Below are 22,428 nucleotides of genomic sequence, written 5' to 3'. Positions count from 1 at the left end.
CCTTTCAGTGAAAGCTTAAAGAGCTAAGACTACTCAGCTTGTCCAAAAGAAGATGTTTGAGAGGAGTGTGGATACCTGTACAATGAGAAGCTGGCTGCTCGTTTCACAGGGGAAAGCCTACGAAGATCCGATGGTTCAAATTGAGGTCAGCAAGTTCAAAACGAAGTCAGGCGTTGTTGGTGGTCACAGTGATTAATGTCTTGAACACCACACTCAGGAAAGTAAAACCACTTACTGGTCTGTGCCCAGAAGAAATGTAGTGGCCTGTGACTGAGAAGCAGCTGGCCCCCTAAGCGACCTGAGCCAGCCCCTCCTGTCCCTGTGTGCACCAGACAGTGCAGTGCCGTGCCAGTGCTGCCGGTGCAAGCTGATGTGCCTGGGATGGTGGCACAGTGCTGCTTCATGCATTTCATGCAGCTCCCCCCAGCCCACGGGCCAGGCTCAGGACACCTTCTCTTCCTGCCCGCTGCTGGTGTTGACACATTAAAACATATGTGCTGAGCAACCAAAGGTGCTGAAACTCTCTCTGGCTCAGTGGGAGAAACTGGTGCCTTCTCTGGGTGCAGCAGCATCTCTGCTCACTCTGCCATGCTAGTAGAGAGGGACAGTGGGTTGCAGGGCTGGGCGTGGACTCCCGCTCTTCTCCAGACCCCACATGCTACTGGGATTGGTAATTCAGATGTCCTTTAAGCAATCCCACCCCTGAGACTGTAGGTGGTTTTTGGTGGTGGCTTTTGCATATTAACTAAGTGGCCTGCAGACTTGAAGAGCTGTGCAGACATGCAGGAGTTACTCTCAATCTGCCTCTACTGGAGACAATTTAGGGAACCTTGGTTTTCTGAACAGAAGGAAAAGGCATGTGGTTCCAGACAAAAAGGATTAAACCTGCATCCTCCACATCCCAGGAGAGCATTCTAATTACTAGCTAAAATTAAATTAGATATAAATCACTAGGTTTCCTTAGGTACCTGTTCAAATTAGTTAATTTTTCCTCACTCTTGCTAGAAACATCTGCTCTGCAGCTCTGGGTGCAAGTGCTCCAGAGGATGCAGAAATATAAATGTGCAGGAGAGGCAATTCTGTGGCCTGGTGGTGGGATGATGGCTAGCAGAGAGAAGTCTTGAGCTGTGATTCCCTCTCCTTGATTTTAGCCAGTGATTGACAAATGTAAACTGCACCCTGAATTTGGGAAGCAGGGACCAGACCTGAGGTTTGCCCTGCCACAGCCCTGCTCAGCGCTTTGGTAGCCCATGGGAGCTCACAGCTATGGTTCTGGATGCAAGGGACTTTTTCTCTGTGCTTTGTTTTGACTCTAGTGCTGTTGGTGCGTGCTTAGTATTATTCAAACAGGCATAAAAAGGCAGAGATTCATGCAGAGTTTAGGGACTTTATTTTAGCTCTGAACCACCACAGAGCTCAGCCAGGATCCAGGTGCTTACTGTGCACATGAGGGTCCTCTACTACATTTCTCTGTGCCTAGGAGTTTGGACATATGGGAAGTCCGAAAATACGGCTGCTTCCAGGGTGCAGAGTGCTGCAATAAGGAGTTTCTGACCTGTCCCCTTGGACTTTAGCCCTTAGAAATGCATTCCTGGTCTTTGCCCTAGGCATTTAAACCCACACCCAAATCTCAGGGGAGTTCAGGGGTTTGCTACTGATTCAGTGAAATTTAGATATGACTATAGTGCCATCATTAAACGTCTGCCCGTATCTTCCTCGCCATTGCAATTTGGTCAGCTAGGTCACACATATCACAATAGAAGCACTGATTTCCTGCACTTGCGCTGTGAGAAGATTACTACAGTTTAAGAAGTTCACTGCATTTAAACTGTATTTAATCCACTGTAAGAGTTTCCTTCTTACCAGACGGTTACATGCTTTTTGCAACTGTCTTTTAAAAGATTGTTGTAAAAGTGCCTCAACAATGAAATTACTTTGTAATGAAAACTGGAACAGACCTTTCAGTCCTTAGGACTTGCCAGAAGCAGAATGTGTTTCAGCAATAAATTATTCTGTATTATATCAAGGCAACAAATAACAAAAATGGCCCAAATATGACTTGCAAAATTTTTCATAATAAGCAATTTAAAACAAACCAAATGTAGGACTATTAGCTCAACGTTTGGTTCTGAAATTTCAGGCCAGCTTAGGAAGAAATGAATAAACAATTTCTATTAGCTGGATCTAGCTTACAAAGCAGCTAGGAAAAACCAATTTAGAAGAAAAGAGATAAAATAATTTCATCTGAAGATTATTTAATATTACTTGTGACAATCACAGTAGAGCATTTCATAGCTTTGAGGTATTGGGCTTGCTTCCTCATTAAAATACTCCAGATTTACTGGCCTTAATTATTTACTTAAACTCTTGGTAGTTCATAGTGTTTGAATACTTTTCCTGGAAAGGCAATCTCCAAATGTCACTACACTTAACAAGTTCTGTCAGAGTGGTGTGTCTGTGTCTTCTTTTGAAATATTCGCACCCATGATCTTATTTATCAAGTGTTCCACCTTGCCAGCACTTTATGGAGTAAGTTTTGATTAAATCAGTATCTTATTTAATTATTAATTGCAATATCCAAACCAGAAAAACATTATCTAAAGTAACTTTTTTTTCCAAAATGTGTAAGATGTTTTTGCAGAAGTCATATGAGAGCCTGCAAAATTTACACTCAGAAGTGATCAACTCATCTTAGAAAATTAAATGTAGTCTTCCAGCTTGTTTTGGTGTATCCTTAGATACCTCCACATGAGTAATTGCCTCATCTGCAAGCAAAAGTATGTTTGTGTTAAGATTGCTGTCTGTGCTGTAGACTGTTGAGGCTATGTCAGTAAATGAGCACACTCATCTCCTGTGCTGCTGTACTTCCAGTCCTAGAGCCGCCTATGAATAAGATGATCTGTGTATCTCTGTTACCGGTTTTCATCAATGGCATTACTCTAAAGCTTAAATATAAATATTATCTATATTTTTTAGTATTTCAATGTATGCTTTTATATGTATATAGATACATATGCATGTAAATATAAATATTATTATTCTCCTTTAAGTCGTTCAGGTTGGATTTCCTTGCCTTGGAAAACAAGATGGGGTAGCTGCATTTGAAGTGAACGTGATCATAATGAATTCAGAAGGCAACATTATTCTCCAGACCCCTCAGAATGCCATCTTCTTTAAAACCTGTCAGCAAGGTAACGCTAAAGAGAACGTGCCAGAATACTGTTAGACCCAACTCTCTTATGTTTCATTCAGGATAAGGGTTAGAGAAGATGGAAATAAAGTGGTCACACAATGTATAGTAATGGTGGTGAATGCCAGGCTGTTCTGGCTCTGTCTGTGGGTTTACTGTTCATTTACTATGTGTTTACTAACCCTTTTCTTACTGTCAGCTACATTTCCCTTAGCAGGCTGGGTTGGAGGCATTTCTCCTTCTGTTCACTGCTTATCACATCAAGGATATTGGTAGAAATGTATCATATGAAAAGCACCTGTTAGCAAATGATTTGAGGTGCTTGGAGGAGAGCTAGTCCTGTGAAAACAAGTCGAGGCTAACATTTCCAGAAAAGGCACGTAATTTGGAGAACTGAACTTCTGGGATCTGTAGTGGGGACACTGACTTCAATTAATACTGTTTGGTGCCTTAGTTCAGCAGTTCCTTAAATCTTAACTTGCACATCCAAACCAAATGCAAAAATCCTAAATCAGAAAATTTCTGCAGAAGTTGGCTTTACCTTCTCTGGAGCTCAGACGGCAACCTCTTGGTTTTGTATACAGGTAAGGTGGTGGAAGTTGGTCTTCAATACTTGCATTCATCAAGCAGTAAACGCACAAGGATGTGCAAGTAGAAGGTCACCATGAAGTTATTACAGTGTTTACTTGGAAAGGAGGGAACCTGTTTAATCAACCAATCTATGAACCATAAACACTATGTAATAAGACTTTCTGGATTAATTTGATACACTACAAACAACTATAATTATCACTTTAAACTGAGGCTGTGGAAATTGAAAAATCAATTATCTAAGATAAGGCAGTTATCCCATGTCATGTGCAATTGTATCAAATTAACCCATGACAGGGCTGATGTACAAAGAGTGAGATTTTTATTCTTCTCCTATTAAATCTTCATTCCCAGTCTCACACTTTCTTCTCTGCTCTTTTCTCTGAGCTAATTCACTGTAGCATGGCTTCAAAGAGCGAGCAGCAGGAGCAGGAGCTGTTTATTCTTTGAAACCTCACTACACCTAAGTAGCAAAGCTGCTTGTCTCTTTTGAAGCCTTGCTGCTGCCAATTAGCCCAGGGAAAGTGGAGAAGGGGGGAGAAGTGGGCAGAGAAACAGGAAGGAAAATGGGGTCTTAATGGAAGCAAACTCAATCAGATGTCATATATGAAGTTGTGTGTCTGATGTAAATGCAACACAAAACATTTGCTATCTTTTTATTTTCAGTTCAGTTCAAAGATACTGAATTTAATAAACTTTGGAAACAGTGTCCCAACACTAATCTAATCTAATCCCCCCAATCTAATAGGGACAGCATAGTTACAGGTCTGTATTGTGGAAAAATTAAAGAGAGAGGGCTCCAAACTCAGTTTAGTAGTAGCATTCATCCAAGTTATCATTTCTGTGCTATTAGTTGTTGTTGCTGTTACCATTTTGATATGAGATGTAATATTTAACAATTTAACAGTATTACATCATATGGCCTATCAGGATAGCTGGGAGTGATTGTTGTCCCGGTCATTTGTTTCCAGACCCAGCTGAGAGACACAAGGATGATTTTCCAAACTTTAGAGTACGTGCTCTATCCCAGCACGTACTGGGATAACTCCCATTCCTGCCCTCTGTCTGGTAAGGTGGACACTGCAGTGTTTTGGGACAGGTGCTGAGAGGGATGAGAATGTCCTTACTTGTTGGTGTTAGAGCAGGGGTGAGTTTCCTTACTCTGAAAGATGTCGTTCACAGTGAGGATCTCCGATTCCTCCTGCTGGGGCCCTGGTCACTGTTTCCACTCATTCTTGGCCATCCAGAAGGGCACCTGCCAAAGCAAGTGAGTGGAACAAGGGAGCAATTTTGCAGGAGAGGAGAGGATTTGTTGTGGCTAAGAGGCGGCCACACAAAAAATTATGTTTTTCCATTTTTCTGTTTGAAATAGTATGTATTTATGTATGCATTTTCTGTAATGAATAGCAGCTCTGCATTCAGGTACAAAGAGAGAAGCATTTCCAGAAGGAGTCCTAGAGTATGGTGTTGGAACACAATAAGACCGAAAAGCCTTTACCACTATTACTGCTGCTGTGAACAACTTTACTTTTAAAGCAACATTTTTTGCTTCATGTATCTATGGCCTTGGATAGCAGACCAATTTAAAATTATATGAGTGCAGCAGAATACTGTGCGTAGTCATAGCAGGCATCGTTTCCTGTGGCTCTAATAATCTATTAGATAAATTTTCAAAACCAGAGGTTCACTTGTGTATGAGTCTAAATAACAGCTATGTCGCCTGACTCAAATATTAGAAGGGATAATCATCAGGATTATGTTTTTCTTTGTATTAGTAGGAGTTACAGTTTAAAGAATCTCTGTGGGCTGCAAAAATGTCTCAGGCAACCTGACCCTCCTGAATTTATAGAAATCCTGCTACTCCTTGCTACTTTAAACAAGTGCATCTTAAAGGCTGTAACTGCTTCAGTTTGAACTCAGGTATTATTCAGTTGGGAATCATTGTGAATCAATGGTACATCTTTACAGCCTAGGGATGGTAGGTGCCAGCACTTCCTGATGAGGCAATGGAAAGAGAGGTAAGGGTGCTTGTTGACAGGTGTTGTCAGTCACGAATGTTTACAGCGCTGTTACACTAAAGGAAGAGAAAAAAGTTGTGATGCCAACATTACAGCAAATTGCTGTCTGATAGATGACCTTTGAGTTTGGGTTGAGACATGCCGGTCTACCTTGGAGTTTTTGAACCTTGTCACTCGAAGCGTCATGTGGCATACTATCAAGATGAGAAGGTCATGACTACTCTACTAAAGCTGCCCTGTGGTTTACCCAGGTACCACTGATCACTAGTGTTGTTAAGTTTTCTAATGGGAGTAGGCAGCATCTCCTGCCTGCCACTTTCTCTGTGAGAGATCTGGGAAGGTATTTTTGAGTAATTGTTTTTCTACCCAGCAGTCATGTTTTCATGGTGTTCCATATGAAACAAAGAGATTCAATTTAGTTTGCGTCTTGTTTGATAGATTCTGGTGTTTTGAGGATGGTGCTGGTACCCAGAGGTATTTCTCATCCTTGTATAATCCAGCCAGTGTTGCCAAATGCTCTTACCAGTGTTTGATCAATAGCTGAGATATGAAATAAAAGTTGGATGATGATATAGGACCATTGTGCAGGAATGCTTTCATCTTCCTTTCTGGCCTTCTTTCATTTAGCCTTGAAGCTGACTCTTTCATTTGAATACAGGTTTCATGACTTTGTCACCTCAGTTGTTACAGATGTAGTAATTAATGCAATGCAAGTTGCAGTGCAGTCTACTTAAGGCTGCAGAAATTGAAACTGGTCCTGTATACTGAGGGCAGGTCTAACGAGCAATGCAAGTCCTGCACTGAGCTGCCTGCTCATTTCCACACACAGGAGAAAGTGCTGGATTGAGCAGAGCATCCACATTGCTCATGCACCTACAGAACAGCAGAGCAGTGGAAATGCACAATCTGTCAACAAGCACATTGTGCATTTGTCTGAACACATGATGAAACCTCTAACAAAAAAGAAATTCATTTATCCTTGAGGAGGTCTTAGCTGAACTTCCATTTCTGTCAGCATTTGCCTGTCTGTCAGCAAATATTTTTACTGTTGTATCAAAGGAATATATTGATCCTACTGAGAGCTGGCTAACAGCTGTAGTATATAATATTCAATTAAGACTGTCATTATATTTTATGAAGCGGAGTGTCCAGGAGGATGCAGAAATGGAGGGTTTTGCAATGAAAGACATGTCTGTGAATGTCCAGATGGATTTTACGGGCCTCACTGTGAGAAAGGTAATTTTTAAAAAATCTTCTCAACTGTCTTGTTTACCATAATGTCAGCAAAACTGTAGCTACTGCACTGTAGCCTCTCCTAAAAATAATAATGTTGTATTCTGAAGATTTCATGTATTTTGAGTTCACACATGTAAGAGAATTACTATTATTGTCCATGGGCTAATGGAAACATTAATTGCTTACAAGAAAAATGTTTTCTCTCTAAGAGATTACTTTTAACAAAAACTGACACAATAGTTAAGTGATCCTTAATCACAGGGAATCCATCTGGCAAAAAGATTAAATAAAATTCTTCTGCTAATGAGGACTAGCTGGGAAACAAAGCACAGGACTTTAGTTGTTCTGTGTTTGTTTATTTGGAGATAAGATCTAATTTGGAGACAGGCTGACAACGAAGATAGGAGGATTAAAGAGGCGCCTTTTTCCTTCCATTAGTGACTAATAGCCCCAAATGACATTTCCAGGAGTGAAGGACCAGGAAATTGGTGTGACTTGTTGAGGAAACCATCTCTTCTTCCTATCTTTTCCTTCCTCCTCCCCCAGTGGCAGAACCTCCCTGGGGCGACTTGAGATGGAGCAAACCATCCCCCTGGGCATCCTATTCCATTGCCATCCTTTACTCTCAGACACTCTGGCTACATCCAAAATATTAAGTATGAAGGATCAGAGATTGTTTTCTGGCCTGGAGGCCAGGTGGCATGGCACAGCTTACATTTGTGTGTTTAATAAACTCTCTTACCCTCCAAAAGAAAACCCTCCAAACTGCCTGCTGGGAGGAGCCCGTGGCTGCTGCTCTCCTCAGGGCCATGCCTGGGAGGGTTTGCTGGTTGGCTGGGGCCAAAGCTGTGCCAGGAACGGCACCAACAATTTCACAAGATGGATGATCCTGTGCCCCCACTTGGTCCCATGCCTGGGTGCTGTTTAACTCACTAGTATGGACTCAACCTCTCTGCATGTACTAATTGTGGGCAACCACAAAATGAAGCATTGCCCCTGACATGCCTCCCTGGAACAGCATTATGTGGTGGCCACAACTGCAGAGAAGTCTTGGGAGAGCACAGGGACTCTGAAGAAGGTTCACAGGGAGCATGCAGGACAGTTTGGCCACCAAACCAGGCCATGCGACAGGCTTCCCTAACCTAAATTAGGTAGCTGTACTTATGATCAGGTATGCAGAGGGAGAAGGGAGGGTTCATTGTAAAGCCTGCCTGGGAACCCCACTGAATTACTGGCACCTCTGAGTGCAGCCCCTAAAGAGACAGTCCTGTCTGCAGAGCTGAGGCACCAACTGCAGCACCAAAGTCCAGTTACAGAGAAGACTGGTCTGGGGGGGCTTCAAATATCCAGTGGGGGTAGGTGGGCAATTTGCTCTCCCCTGTTTGAAGTTAAACTGTACAAGAGGCAATTTCTGCTTAGATATGAAACCAGACTTGAACTTAATTTAGTCTTCACTTTTTCAGTCACACTATATACAAATTGCCTGATACAAACCAGAGATGTAATTGATTTAATTGACTAACAAAGATGCTTTGCAAAGGTGACTTATTACATTCAGCAGCAGGAAAAGTAACTTAAGGAGTCAGTGTGTTGTGTATTTAAATAGTCAGTTGCTATCCCAGCACAGTGATGCTTTTTTGGTTCTTCCTGCTCCTCAGCCCTGTGTGTTCCTCGCTGCATGAATGGTGGGCTCTGCATTACCCCAGGCCTCTGCATCTGCCCCCCAGGGTTCTATGGCATCAACTGTGACAAAGGTAACTGCCAGCTAAAAGCCCCCAGACTCCATATCCAGCAGCCTCTCTTTATTCACCTGTGTTAGTTTCCCTCTAGGAGTGGATTTTGGAAAGTCAGGCAAGTGATGAAGTAAGTAAATTTTAAAACTTCTTCAAATACTTCAAATAGATGCTCTAGCACAACCTGGAAGCTGCTGGAAGAATGTAGGGATTTTCAGTGCTTTCTCAGCTGGATGTGCAGGCATCCGTATATGCCAGCTCTGTGAAGAGTAATTTAGATAATCGCTTTAGTTCATCCACTGAAAGCTGTGGGACCTCCCACAAAATTCACTTGTATTTCTGGCCTAGGAAAAAAAAATTATCTCTATTTGAATTCTAATTCCCTGGAGTAAAATTAGTTTTACTAATTATTTAGTACATTAATTTGCTGCTTCTGGACACTTGAAAAAAATAAGCAGGCTATTCATTTTTTGTTGATGCTTTGTGGCTCAGGAAGGATAAAAAGGAACAATCAGTTGTTCAGAACAGTAATTTGGAACAGTCCAAACTACCATGTAGAAAAAAAAAGAAGTAGTTTTCTGCAGAAATATAACTGATCTTCTCATGGCAGAGCAGATTACAAATCATCATGTTGCATTAATTGCATAGAACTATATGAAGTAAAGACTAAATGCAAGAGGTCCTAGCAGACTTTTCAGCAAAATAATGGGAACCCTCCTAGGCCTTTAGGTATGTTTGCACAAACTGTTGTTGTCAATGTCCTTCTGACTTGTATCTAGTCCTCGATGAGACTTTTACTGCATTTAAAAAATGTTTCAAAAATGCACTGTAAAGAAATGCTCCCAGTGTCTTGAAGGGTTAATGTGAATCCCAGCTGCTTGGTGAAAAGTCACATCTACCACAATGTAAGTAAGTTGGCAGGTGAGAGACATAGCATTTACATCTGTGTCACTACACAGCAAAAACTGATAAAGGTCTCTTTCTATCAAGGCAGTAATTAAGAACTGTAGTGAAGTATCCTCTTGTAGAAGTAACTTCCAGTCCTAAGTTGTGCTCCTTTTATCAGACACTGGCAGTTTCAATAGCAATAGTGACTTGATCCTTCAGTGAGCTTTACATGTGAGGATTGATAAAGGTGTAACACTATTTGTCCTTGGGGATCTCCCTGCTGTATTGTTCACTTGTCTTTATATTAACTTGTGTGTGTGTGCCCATGTAAAGCATTACGTACGAAAAAAAGCATTTCAGTCTTCCTTTGTAAACCAGATGAATAGATTTTAATGTGACTTTTTTAAACCTACTCAATATTTATTTATAATGAGCAGCAGAAAACATTATGGTCAAGTCAGACTGAGTTCATGTTAGTGACTTAGTTCATTCCTGTTTTATTTGTTTCAGCAAACTGTACAACAACCTGTTACAATGGAGGAACGTGTTTCTATCTGGGAAAATGCATTTGTCCTTCGGGCTATGAAGGAGACCAATGTGAAATTAGTGAGTAGCATCTCCATGTGTTTGCTTTCACTTATGTCAGCTTCTTCTAGTGTCAGTGTCTGAATCATGACATGAAACCTGCCTCTGCCAGGCTCACAGTGAGGGTCTCACACAGCAGGTTGGGACCCTCACAGAGTCAGATGCCACATGCCTCCAAATGAGTTTCTTACTTATCGTTTGACTCATTGCGAGACCATCTCACCCCCTACCTTGTTTTGGTTTTACTACTAATTGGGCTTGGTAACAACCCTCAAACCATAAGTATGCAAGCAGTGCTCTATGGCAGACAGATGTGCTGCTGTGCCAAGCCTCTGTGAAGCAGCTATTTTCAAATGTTATGGCAATTTGCACTTGGGCACAGCAGATTAGGTTTGAACCTGCACCTTTGAAAGGGCTGCTATAAGTTGGGAATAGGGTTTGGGGCAAAGGGAGGACTGAACCGTAAGAGCTGAGAGCTTTCATGTAACATATTAAGTTGCATTCACATGGCAACTTGAAAATCTGTGTCACAAACATCAAAAGACTTGCTATTTTCAGAAGTTTAGCATCAAAGCAGTTCAAAATATTTTAGCTCATGGTTGATCTAAGTGTGCTGTGTAAAGCTGGGGGTGGAGATATGGCTAGTCTGAAATAGACCTGGGAGGTCAGCTGTCAAGTATTTGATCTCACTAAAAGAAGGGTTTTCTCACAGCTCTGTTAAATTGGATTAAGCCTATAGTTCCCCACGCTTGAATAGAGTATGAACATTTTGGTTCTGAGAACATACACCCGGGTCGTTCTTTCTGGGCTTAAAGCTTCTAACAGGACACTGTGCGAGGAGCTTCCCCTGCTGGAAATAATCCCTCTGATGTTCCCCAGCACCTTCACAGGCACACAGAGAGCAGTATTTGTCCTGGGATATGTAAAAGATGATTTCTTAATATGCATCAGTAGAGACAGACTCTTCTCACAGTTACAAAATTTGTATCATCAAATATTTTAGAAACACGTGGAAATAAACTCTAACATGCTGTCAGCCCATACAGGGCAATAAATAAATTACTGTGCAAAGAATGAACACAGATACAGTAAGACCTATGTTTTGCTCAGTGTTTATGTGTAGATAAACAGTAGATGTATGTAAATGTTTCACCATATGTCTACACATTACAAGTCATTTTACAACTCCTTTTTCTCATCAAAACTTGAGCCAAATTGAAGCAGCAAAGCTTTATTGTTATTAAATTAATAAAGATTGCCCTTTGATATAAATTCAGATCAGATGTCAGCAAGAACAACAGTGTGAGTTTCCATTGAATTTACCTTTGCTTACATCAAGTTCAAATTTGACACTCTGACAGAACCCCATTTCTTTCTTTGGTCCCCAAGAAGTCAACTTTGTTGATACTTTTCAGATGATGAATGAGTTTTGGTTTGAAGTTTGAGAAGCATGTATTTTATGTCAGTAGTGTTTTTTGAGAGAATTGTTAGAACTGATATTACAGCATATATAATTAAGGGTAATCCATTTAATTGATCTGTCTGAGGGGCTCAAGCTCATTGTTGTGTACTGCTGCTTGGGATAGGTGCAACTGACTGGCTTCTTGCAAAGGCTTACTTGTGCAACTTAAATTAAATTAACTAAATACAGGCAGTAAAATAGTTCCTGTACAAAAGAAAGAAAAAAATTTTCAGAATCACAGTATGCTAAGAGCTAAACAGAGATCATGTTGAGGAGAGCAAGTAAAGCTATGTGCTTGCCTTGGCTTTTGTAAAGCTGGCACAGCAGTTGTCAGACCATGATTGATCGCTGCTACCACCTCTGGGCACAGCACCAGTGCCAGCACAACAGTGGAAGACTGCAAGAAATGCTAGATGAGACTTAGAAACAGCCTACAGAGGAGAAACACAACTCAGTCTCTTTTCTTAGATCCAGGGCCAGCTACATTCAGTCATGGGGGTCTTGAAATAACAAGGGGAAAACTTTCAACAGGCAGAAAGCCATCTTCTGGAAACGGCAAAGTTGTTTGGTTTTTTTTTTAAATATTGTTTAAAGATTTTGAGTGCTTGTCTAATAGTTGAATCACTCTGTGAGACTCCTGGGAAATGTACTGGACCTAGTCTACAATACTAACAAGCATTCACAGTCTTCCAGATTTTTTCTAGCTATAGTTATGCATTGTCTCTAATTAGTGTTTCAGTTTGAGTCCAGAGAGTTTTGTTTTGTTTTGGATTCCTCCCCCATTTGTCACCAACTGTTTTGTTGCTTTTTCCATTTCTCAGTCAATAACGGAGAGAGTAATTACTCTTTCCTTCATTCTGTGAAAATAGTACAAAGTTAATTGAGCTCTGCTAAGCCAAATGCAACTCTGTGGAAGTTGGTATCACATCGCTTGACCCATATTCTTTAGATTTACTTCAAGAACTAGGAAAATTCGTGGATTTCTTTAGCATTGCTCCTTTTGGTCATTAATTACTTGGGATCCAAATGCTTGCAAATTAGAATACCTGAAGGTTCCCTCTCCAGAGGCTCCTGCGGGGAAATTGTGCTTTTGCAGAAACTCTCCTTAGCATGGTTTGTTCTGTCAGCTTGTTATGAAGCTTGTTTCAGGGCTATTAAAATAATTATGCACATTAGGAACAAATGTTTCTTTTATATTGACGATACACACATGCATCACAGAAGTCTGCTGGCTTGAGAGCTGATCAGGCGCTGTCTGGGGTATTGAGCTCCCAAGGGGGCAGTCTGTGATCATGAGATGAGCGCATTTACTGAGGTTTTCAGCAGAGCAAGCCAATGTTGATGCTTAAATTATCATGTGCAGGTCTCAGTTAACATCCTTTTTAAAAAAAAGGAAAGGAAAGGAAGCAGTTTGCTGCCCCAGGTTCCAGTTTTTGTTTGCTCACAGATTCTGGTAAATATTAGTGCTAAATCTAGGAAGGGCTTTTTTTTCCTCTTTTCTGAAGAATCTAGAAAATGTTGTGGGATTAAAAAAGATGACAGTGAGAAAATCTGCACTGGTACATATGGCCGCTGAGGGGGTGAGGGACTGAGGGTGTAGTTCCTGGTGGCCCAGGAGTACCCAGGGATGTGGCAGTGAGCCTCCCTTGGCCTGAGGGTGACCTAGCTTATGGTTGCTGTGCTTTAATTAGTTCAATAATGCATACAAATTCTAACAAGTGTTTGACAGTCTGGTGATAGGAGACTTGCCATTAAGTTTGAGGAAGGCCCTTGGTGTGATTCAGGCCCAGCAGGAATTTGAATGTGGATCTCCTCCATCAACGTGGACCTCCTCCATCCCAGGCGAGTCAGGGCCAAACATACCTTCCTGCAACAGCGCTGTCAGACACAGCCTCTTCCTTGGCAAAGTGTGAATGTGAGGGAAAGTGATTTCCAGACCAAAAGCCTTGAAAAATGTCTGCCAGTTCTAATTACTGTTACCAAAGATGCTCTGTTCTTCGCGAATAGGAAAGAAGGGCATGCTTTTTTAATGCGTCTTTAGTTTCTGAGCTGTGGTGTGGAATAGCCCTCATTGCACCATCCACAGCATTGTGATGCTCCACAGTCTCTTGTTGCAAGCTGACAGGCACAGCCAATCTATTTATTGTCTGCAAGGAACAGCCATACCTGTCAGTTTCTGAGCATTCTGTTGCTTAAAATCTCTCTCAGACACCACCACATTTTCTTCTGCTTGTGTCCCCTGGGTATGGATCCCCCTCTTTGCAAACACAATGTCTGGACAGTGCTGCCTCCCTCACGAAGAGTGAGGAGAGCAGGAGGCAATACTGACTGGTCGCACAGGGGACTCGAGTCTGAGTGGCACAGATTTGGGCAAAAGCAGCATGGACACATGGGCTTTGGCTGTGACAAATTATTGTCATATTTTCAAAGCAGAAGAATGCATATAAATTGGAAGCACAGACTTACAGCAGAGTCCTCCTGATGGATCTGTGGTGCACACTCTTACACCAGCATCCAATGAGTTTTTCGGATACAGGGCAGGCTTCTCAGACACCTCTCTCCAGTAGGTGCAGGGACTCAGACCATTGTTTTCGTGTTTTCAATTTCTAGGTAAATGCCATCAGCCCTGTCGAAATGGAGGCAAATGTACTGGTAAGAATAAATGCAAGTGCTCCAAAGGCTACCAGGGAGACCTGTGTTCAAAGCGTAAGTACTAAAGCTACTCCATCAGTCCTTGTTGTAGGAGCATCAGGCTGGTTGTACAGTATCTTTTTATATAATATCAGCACGAATTTTTTGTTGTCAAAGTATTTCAGGTGAATTTACTTTTACTTTCTGGATGTATAGCATACACCAGACTTAACGGAATTATGAAACCAGAAATGTTTTTTTACAAAAGGCTCCCCACAGTCTCTTCTGTACTCTGAGTTTCTATAAAACAGCAATGTGTCATTCAGTAACAGAGAAATGCTTAATAAAATGTCAATACATTGCAACATTAAAATCCAACGGGAGCACTTTGTGAGAGGGATGCTGGGGGCTATCCTCCTTCTCCAGCTGGTTCTGGTGGACATTCAGCTCTGCTGTTTGATCTGCTTCTCTCTGCCTGAGACTGAGCCAGACCTTGCAGGTGAAGGGGGGATGAACTCTTTTGGGGCTCTGCACATGCTCAGTGCAAAGGCACAGATTTACTGTGAGAGCCCCAGCCCATGCCAGGACCATCATGAGGAACAGCAGGGAAAGCAAATATGCAACTCTGCCCCTGGATGAAATGTCAGGAGGTCAGGTGTATGTGCTCGCTTTCTTACAGCTGTCTGCGAACCTGGCTGTGGCCCGTACGGGACCTGTGCTGAGCCCAACAAATGCCAGTGTAAAGAAGGCTGGCACGGGAGACACTGCAATAAAAGTAAGTGAGAAACAAACCCTGAGAGCCCATGTCAGGGATTTTACACATCCGATGCTATACAGAAATGACCATGTCAAGAGCCTTTCCACATCATTAATAATACCGCACCCCATTTCTTCTAATCTTTGGTCCAAACAATAAAACAAGGATTTTCAGTACTTCATCATTTTTACTACTTAAAAAACCCTTGGAATCGTTTGAAAGTGTTTTACCAAGATCACCCTTATATTAGAAATTCCAGAGTTTGGTATCAACCAGATTTCTCGGTGATCTTGCTTGTCTTCCACCCATAGTATGAAAGGGATCTAAAGTCCTTCTGTACTCCTCAGTAATGTCAGCTAGCTTTAAAATGTTGGGTAGGCGTTTTTAGAAATAAAACTCTGTCAGACTTTAAAGCTGATTAAAACTTAGAAAAAATGAAATGTCCCCTAGAAACTTTGGGGAAAACTTGAAGAGTTATGCAAGATCTATGCTTACTGACCTCAGAGTTTTCTCCTCCTCTTCCCACCCATGCTCCACAGACTACAAAATATATTGTCCCAAAGCAAAGTTGAAGTCCTCAGAATGAATTTCTGTTGTGCTTATTGGTCCATCTGACACCTATTGAAGCAACTGATCATTTTACTGGCTTTAAAATAGCCCTATAAAATTATTTGAAATACAATTGGATATATCCAGTAAGAACTTCAGGTTTAATTTTGTATTTCATGTGCAACAGCACTGTAATAGCAGATCTTCAAGAGACATACTGTACATACATCCTCCCATAAGGTATTAATGTTTATCACTGTTAGCTAACGATTCACATTTAGTGTTTTAAGTGTCAGTAATAAAAAAGTTGAAAAATTTTGCAGCTATAAAACCCACCAATTAGCCATAACAAATGTGAACCTTACATTGCAGCATCAACTGAATGTTCATTTCTATTAAATGCTGCTGATGCCTGTGATTTGTATCACATTAAAATGTATTAGAATAAATATAGTTGTTTCATTAAAAAGTAAGTATTGTCTAACTAAAATGGATTTTGCTGTGAAAATGAGGTTTGGGGAGTCCACTTTTCTGCTGTTAGGTAGTGGACATGTATTTAAGTACTCGTGCTATTCTCTGAAGGAGAAATACCATTACTATAAGCTATGGTTAGAAAAAAGGTACATGGAAATGAACAAGTATGAACTTCATAAGATCAATATGAACTTTTTCTTCCTGTCATATTCTTCTTATAAAGAACTCAGCAAGTGAAAAAAAATATGTACTATGGGTGACCATCCCCAAAGAAGTAATTACCTGTACAACAAAACCAAAACTCGTAACTGCCTTGTTATGAGTCACATGTTATTGTCAGCTCCAGGGTTTTCCAGTCTTCATTACTTGGAGTTTGGGTACAGTCCTGCTGTGTTTAGGACTGCAAAGCTCTCTTTGTATTCAGCAAAGAAACTGAGAATAGGCCATTTGGGTAAAATTCACCCGCATTATAAGTGCCTATGTAGGGCTTAAATTGCACATGCAAGTGCATGCACTTCATTTCACTCTTTTCAACTAAAACCAAACATCAGATCTTGAGAGGAGATTTATAGTTAATTTGAGAGACTTGCTTCATACTCCCTCAAATGAATGGCTCTTTGGTAAAGCTGTTTTCTTAAAAAGAAGTGGTTAAAGAAATTGAATGGAGGACTCAGTTTTTCAAAGTCATTTCCATGAGATTTAAGTAATGAGATGGGTAAATGAAACTATAAACAATTACAACATAATACTTTGAATTCCATTTTTGTTGTTTGTTTTAATTTTCTACAACAAAGCAGCTCTGCTAAGCCTGTTTCAGACTGCTTTTTTTTCCCCCAGGTGTTCATTGTTGCTGCTGTTCTTTCTCTTTGCATTCAGCCATAAACCAAAGCCAAGCTTGGGTAGCTGGCGCAGATTCTCCCTGGGGGGATGCTTACGTCCCTCTTTAGACCCTGTGGCTGGGAGATCGGCATGCCTTTCACCCACCCGACGTGGACTGTGCACGCGTGCACTCAGGGCTGAGTGATAGCCTGGGTGTGCTGATGGTCCCCTGGGCTCCCTGGCGAGGCGAGAGCATCTTTCTGTCTGGCAGCACCTCGTCCATCCTGGGGGGCACAGAGAGGGGCACGCACTTGCATAAAGCATAACAAAATCCTTTGTTCAAAATGGGGAAACTGTTTCCACTTGAAATATTAGACGTGGATCGTGAGCCCGCTTCTGTGGTTTCTTTTCTCTTGAACTGGATAATTTTCCAGGGTACGGAGCCAGCGGTCTGAGCGCCCTGAGGCCAGCAGGCAGCAAGCACAGGCAGCACACGCCTTCGCCAAAAAGGGCCGAGGAGAGGCATGTTCCACCCGAATCCAATTATATCTGGTGAACTGCAACATCTGAAATGGTTTGTGTTACACAAAGTTCATAGCCTTCATTAACCTCTCATGGATTGAATGTTAAAACGCTGTTCATTACAATTAAGATTACTGGCTGGAATTTTATTAGCTTCATTCTAAACCACTGAGCTGATATTTACTATTCCTTTTAAGTTTTATAAATAATTCCATAGCATGATTATATAGGCTGCTTCTTTCAGTGCTTTGGATGGTGTTTTGTACTATACTTCAGTTATGTTTAAACTTCCTTTTTTGATCGTGTAGCTGCAAATATTTTCCAAAAATTAAGTAACAATATTCAAGCAGAAAACCTTGTAGATGTTAACCTGAATAATTTCAATGACTACAGATTTAATTTGCCTAAGACAAAAGTGCATTTTACATTTTTACTATTCTGTATTTAGACTTTTCCCTAAGAAAAATAAATAAGTTGCCTAATTTAAAAACTGAATAACTCAATTCAATGTTATTTTTGGCCTTACAGTTTTGCAAAGTGCTGTGTATTAAAAATACACTGCAGTGGTGCCATTTAACCAACGTAATATATTGTAAACAAAGTAGAACTATAATGTATGAACTTTCTGCATCAGCTTGAAGCAATATAATATATATTGTAAACAAACCAGCTCTTATGTAATAAACTTTTTATACTGACGGTTATGTATAAAATAAAGATGCTGCTTTAGTTTTTCGAATACTGCTATGTGTGGCCTGCTGTGGTCTCATCAGCACTGGGTTGGGGTGATGGCTTTTCTAGAGCATCCTCATAAAACGGTGGCACAGTGGGGTTGGTTTCCCTGTCTCTGCTTTTAGCTCCACAGCTCTTAAAAATATTTCAAAAGAGCAACTTCTTGTGCCTTTGCAAAGGAGGGGATAGCACTGAAAGCCAGGTCTTTCTCACCCAGTATTTGCCCTCCACCATGTCCTCCTTTCCCCCACCTGCACTGCCAGCTGGCCATGCCAAGCTGGTGTGCCCTGTTCGTGGTGTGTCCAGTACCTGGGATATTCTTCTCAGAGCCTCTGTCCAAGAAGGTAATAATCCAGCCCTCGTGATGTTTCCCGTTCAAGGGTGATGCTCCTGTGTCGTGTTGTGTTTGGACTGCAGAAGGTTTGGTTGCTGCCTCTTGTGAGAGTCAAGGACCACAGAGTTTGAAATGTGCTGTGGCTAGGAAGCAATGAAAATGGATCCTGTCTGCGCTGAAGAACAATATCCACTTCAAGAAATTATTACTGACCCTTGCTATATTGCAGTTCTGGGAACCTTATTATCTGGGAGATAAATAAAAAAATTAATAAATAACACATAATTTGGGGCATAAAATTAATCTTAATGAGTGAGGAATTTTGAGTTACAAAGGAAAAAGTCTAGTTAATTAACCTGATCTTGCTGGTCTTACTTAGTCAATGGACCCTCAGGCCAAGTAAAAAGACTTGCTTAGGCCAGAGAGAGGGAGGATAGCTCTCTAAGGATCCATTTTTACGTCATCTTTCATGTGGTGGGACTGTAGTTGCTGCCCAGCAAGCCTGATCCAACAGGAGACCAAGTCCCCTATCACCACGCATGGCTGCAGACCTCTATGTCTGGTGCAGGGAGAAACAAGGCTGGGAAAGGGGGGGCAGGGCCAGGCCAGCCCCCCCCCCCCCCCCTTACACCTGGGGCAATAACCAGAAACAGCCTGAACAAGGTAGTTTGGCCACTTGCCTGATATTCTTCTCCGGGATGGCAGTAAAACAGCTCAGGTTTGCTGTAGAAGGAGCTTTCTTAGCATGGATGTGTAACAGCTCTGGCTAGTAGGCTCCAAAGCGGTGGTCCCCTGGCCCTCAGGGTCATGCCTCCTGTGGGGCCCCTGGCACCTCTCTGACCTGCTGGGGGACTGGGGGGAGCCTGGGCTATGGAGGTCTCTGGTGGCAAAATACCAGCTGCTGGTGTAAGCTGGGCTTTTCCCTTTGCTGGGGCCAGAAAAGGGGTCTGTTGGGGCAGGATGGGAGCTCAGCCCCCACCCGCAGTTGGTGCTCTCCCAAAAGCACCCTCTTCAGATTGAGAGAGTATGGAAAACAGGGAGCCTGAGGCACAGGAGGAGACACCTGGGTGATGAAAACCTGGAGGAGGTGTTGAGGAAGAAACATTTTTTTAAATTTTCCTTAAAAGTGAGGAATGAAGGAGATATTAGACCGAGATTAAATGTGTAGCTGCTCTGTATCTCCAGGGGTGCCCCAGGAGCTGTTTATAAACATAGATGTCACATTTGCTAGCTTTTTGCTTTTTCTGTAACAAAGATTGGCTTAAGTGATTGGTCACACACTACAGTAAAAAGTACAGAAATTTCTTACTTAAAATTCCTCAGATATTTTGGCTGAACTTTTTCTGCTCCTGTCAATTTCTTAGAAAGTGCTTCCTTAAAAATAGCAAGTGTATTCTTTTATGCAGAGTAATTTATTTTGCTACTTGTTCCAAAGACACTAAATACTGCTGCTTTGTTTTCAGAGTTTCACCACTGATTTTTGGAAAGATCATTAATCATGAGAAGAATATGGTTGGAAAGGTTAGAAAAAGAAAAATTATTCCTCAAAGTGCATACTGTAACACCACTTTTTCTTAAATAACATCAACTTTTTACACACAAATTTTCCACCACTTTGCCTTTACTGCCAGCATGAGCACAAAGTTTCCTGGGTAGAGGTAGTCCCCCATGTCAGAGAAGTTTTAAGTCAAAGTCCATGATATCTGACAATGCTAAAAGAAGACATTAATTCCTCAGAAAAAGTCCAGTAGAAAGTTGGAAGCAATTTTGCCATTAGAAAATAAACTACAGAATTTATCACACCCTCTCACGGGACAGAACATATGTATGGGAAAAACAAATGTATGTGCCATAGATGAAGATCACTTAAAGAAAAATAACAAGAAAAGTCAAAATACCAATCTGCTACAATAGGTCAGGTAGAAGCTGCCTTTTCAACATTTGGAAAGTCTGTAGTTAGGCAGAGTGAGATGCCAAACGTTGGGCTTGCAAGCAGCAGCTATGAGATGGTCAAAACTGGTAAAAGAACATAAAATGTTAAATCACTATAGCTGTATCCCAGAAATCCCAATTTAAGCAACTGACAAAATTATAACTTTACAAAGTGCTTCTAATAGTGCTTGATAATTTGGATATCTAATATTGGCATCCTGCTATGTCCAGGTGTGCAAACAGTTCAAAGGACAAATACATAAGGCACAGAAAGAAAGCAGAGGCAGACACCCTAAGGGCAAACTGCCTTTTTTGTAGCGATGCCATTAGCAAACCAACGCACATGCACTTTTTTTGGTAATTTACAGTTTAGGTTAGCATCTCCTTAGCTCTGGCTATGCCATTTGATTTCAAATATATCGCTTCTAATGCCTCTTCACTCGACTCTTTGGGAGCTGGAGAGAATTTGAGCCCTTTCTTGTTTGTGCTATGTATGAATTAACAGCATAACTTCATTACCACCTGCAGAGCACGCTGTGTTGCCTTGCTGCTGCTGTAGCAGGGGACCGGCAGGGCCGTGCTCACTGGGCGATGCTCACGGGGTGTCTGACCGGGAGGCAGCGCTGGCTGCCAGGACCTGGAACGCTTTCCCCACGTGGTGTGAATGCATGGTCCAGTTGTTCTTCCAGCTTCAGCTGCATTTCAAGGAATATTAAGGAAAAAAATGATAAAGAAAAAAATTCAAAGCTGTTCCAGATGACTTGCTGCCTGTAAGATTCAAACTCCAAAAGCCAGGCTCAAAGCTTTGGCCAGACCTAGTGCTATTAGTTCAAACACTGCAGCTTTGTTTCTGCTGGACAGATTTGTTACCTTTCCTTCCCTCTCACTTCTCTACATCACCTGTTCTACTGAGTTTGTATGGAAAAAATTCATACTTGCAGATACTAAGGGGAGATCTGTCAGCAGCAGAGCAGGAGCTGCCTGAAATGGCCTGAAGTTATGCCAGAATTTCTCCTGTGCCTGCCCTGCCCATGGCACTGCATCAGGGGTGTCAAGGCATCGCTCGGAACCACAGCTTCATGGCAGCTCCAGGTCTTGCAGTCATTTCAGCTCAAGTCTAAACAAACTGCATCAGCCGAAATTGCTCTCATCCATAACAGGGACTAAATCCTGCTAAATCCCACAGGTCTTGCAGTGTGAATATGACTTTGTGTTCAGTGAGGTGACAAGATGCAATGATTAGCCAGGCTGTAGCCAAACCTTAAGATCACAATTAAACCAGTGACACCCTCTCCATTTGTAAAATGTGACAGCAAGATTTGCTCACGATTCTTTAAACAAAAAAAGCATCTAGTTAAAAAAAATCTCAAGTGAAATGAGTCCCAGTTGTTTATTTTTTCTTGTAGCTCTCTGATGGGGTGGCTGCTGAGGTACAGGCCAGTCATTTGTGTGCGGCTCCCAGCACCCAGCTCCTGCTGGGGCACAGCTAATTGCACACTCCCGGGTGCCTGGCTGGCTGCAGCTGCCCAGCCCAGCCATGCAAGTTCACCAACACTCAACAGCAATGCAAAGGTGAACTGGGCACAGAACAACCAGGTTAGGAGAACATCAGGGTTTGGAAAATGCATGCATGCAGATCTGGGCAGATTTATTGCTTACCTCTGTGGCCGTCTAAAGTTCACAACATTCAGATGATATTAATTTAAATGAGCCATCATAATTCAAAGCTAAAAAAAGCCACTCTATTTTGGCTTAGACCAACATATTCTATTATTTATACTAGATACAGAAATTGCATTTTAATCCCTTTCCACATAGCCCATCAGAAGACAGCAACAGCCTTGTTGCACAAATCTTTCCATGGAAATGTGAATTTTTCAGAGGGTTCAGCACACATACCCTGTCTGGCCAAGCCACAGCTCATAAGCAGTTCAGATGATTATGAGGGACATCCTCACAAGTTCTTTCTAATACT

At 41.7% G+C, this 22,428-nt stretch overlaps 1 protein-coding gene across 1 annotated transcript in view; it reads left to right on the top strand.

The window, feature by feature from the left end:
- The window catches only part of WIF1 (WNT inhibitory factor 1), a 47,358-nt gene extending 29,164 nt beyond the window's left edge, over positions 1-18,194 (top strand). The window contains exons 4-10 of the mRNA XM_074869364.1: positions 3,051-3,191; positions 6,940-7,035; positions 8,694-8,789; positions 10,167-10,262; positions 14,314-14,409; positions 15,014-15,109; positions 17,368-18,194. Of these exons, the coding sequence (XP_074725465.1) occupies positions 3,051-3,191; positions 6,940-7,035; positions 8,694-8,789; positions 10,167-10,262; positions 14,314-14,409; positions 15,014-15,109; positions 17,368-17,489 (743 nt within the window). The 3' untranslated portion in view covers positions 17,490-18,194. The remainder of the gene's footprint in view (positions 1-3,050; positions 3,192-6,939; positions 7,036-8,693; positions 8,790-10,166; positions 10,263-14,313; positions 14,410-15,013; positions 15,110-17,367) is intronic.
- The last annotated feature ends 4,234 nt before the right edge of the window (positions 18,195-22,428 follow it).

This window comes from Strix uralensis, chromosome 5 (assembly GCF_047716275.1).
Source record: "Strix uralensis isolate ZFMK-TIS-50842 chromosome 5, bStrUra1, whole genome shotgun sequence".
NCBI lineage: Eukaryota > Metazoa > Chordata > Aves > Strigiformes > Strigidae > Strix > Strix uralensis.
The sequence above is the reverse complement of the archived record's forward strand: the minus strand, read 5'-3'. Positions and strand labels throughout refer to the sequence as shown.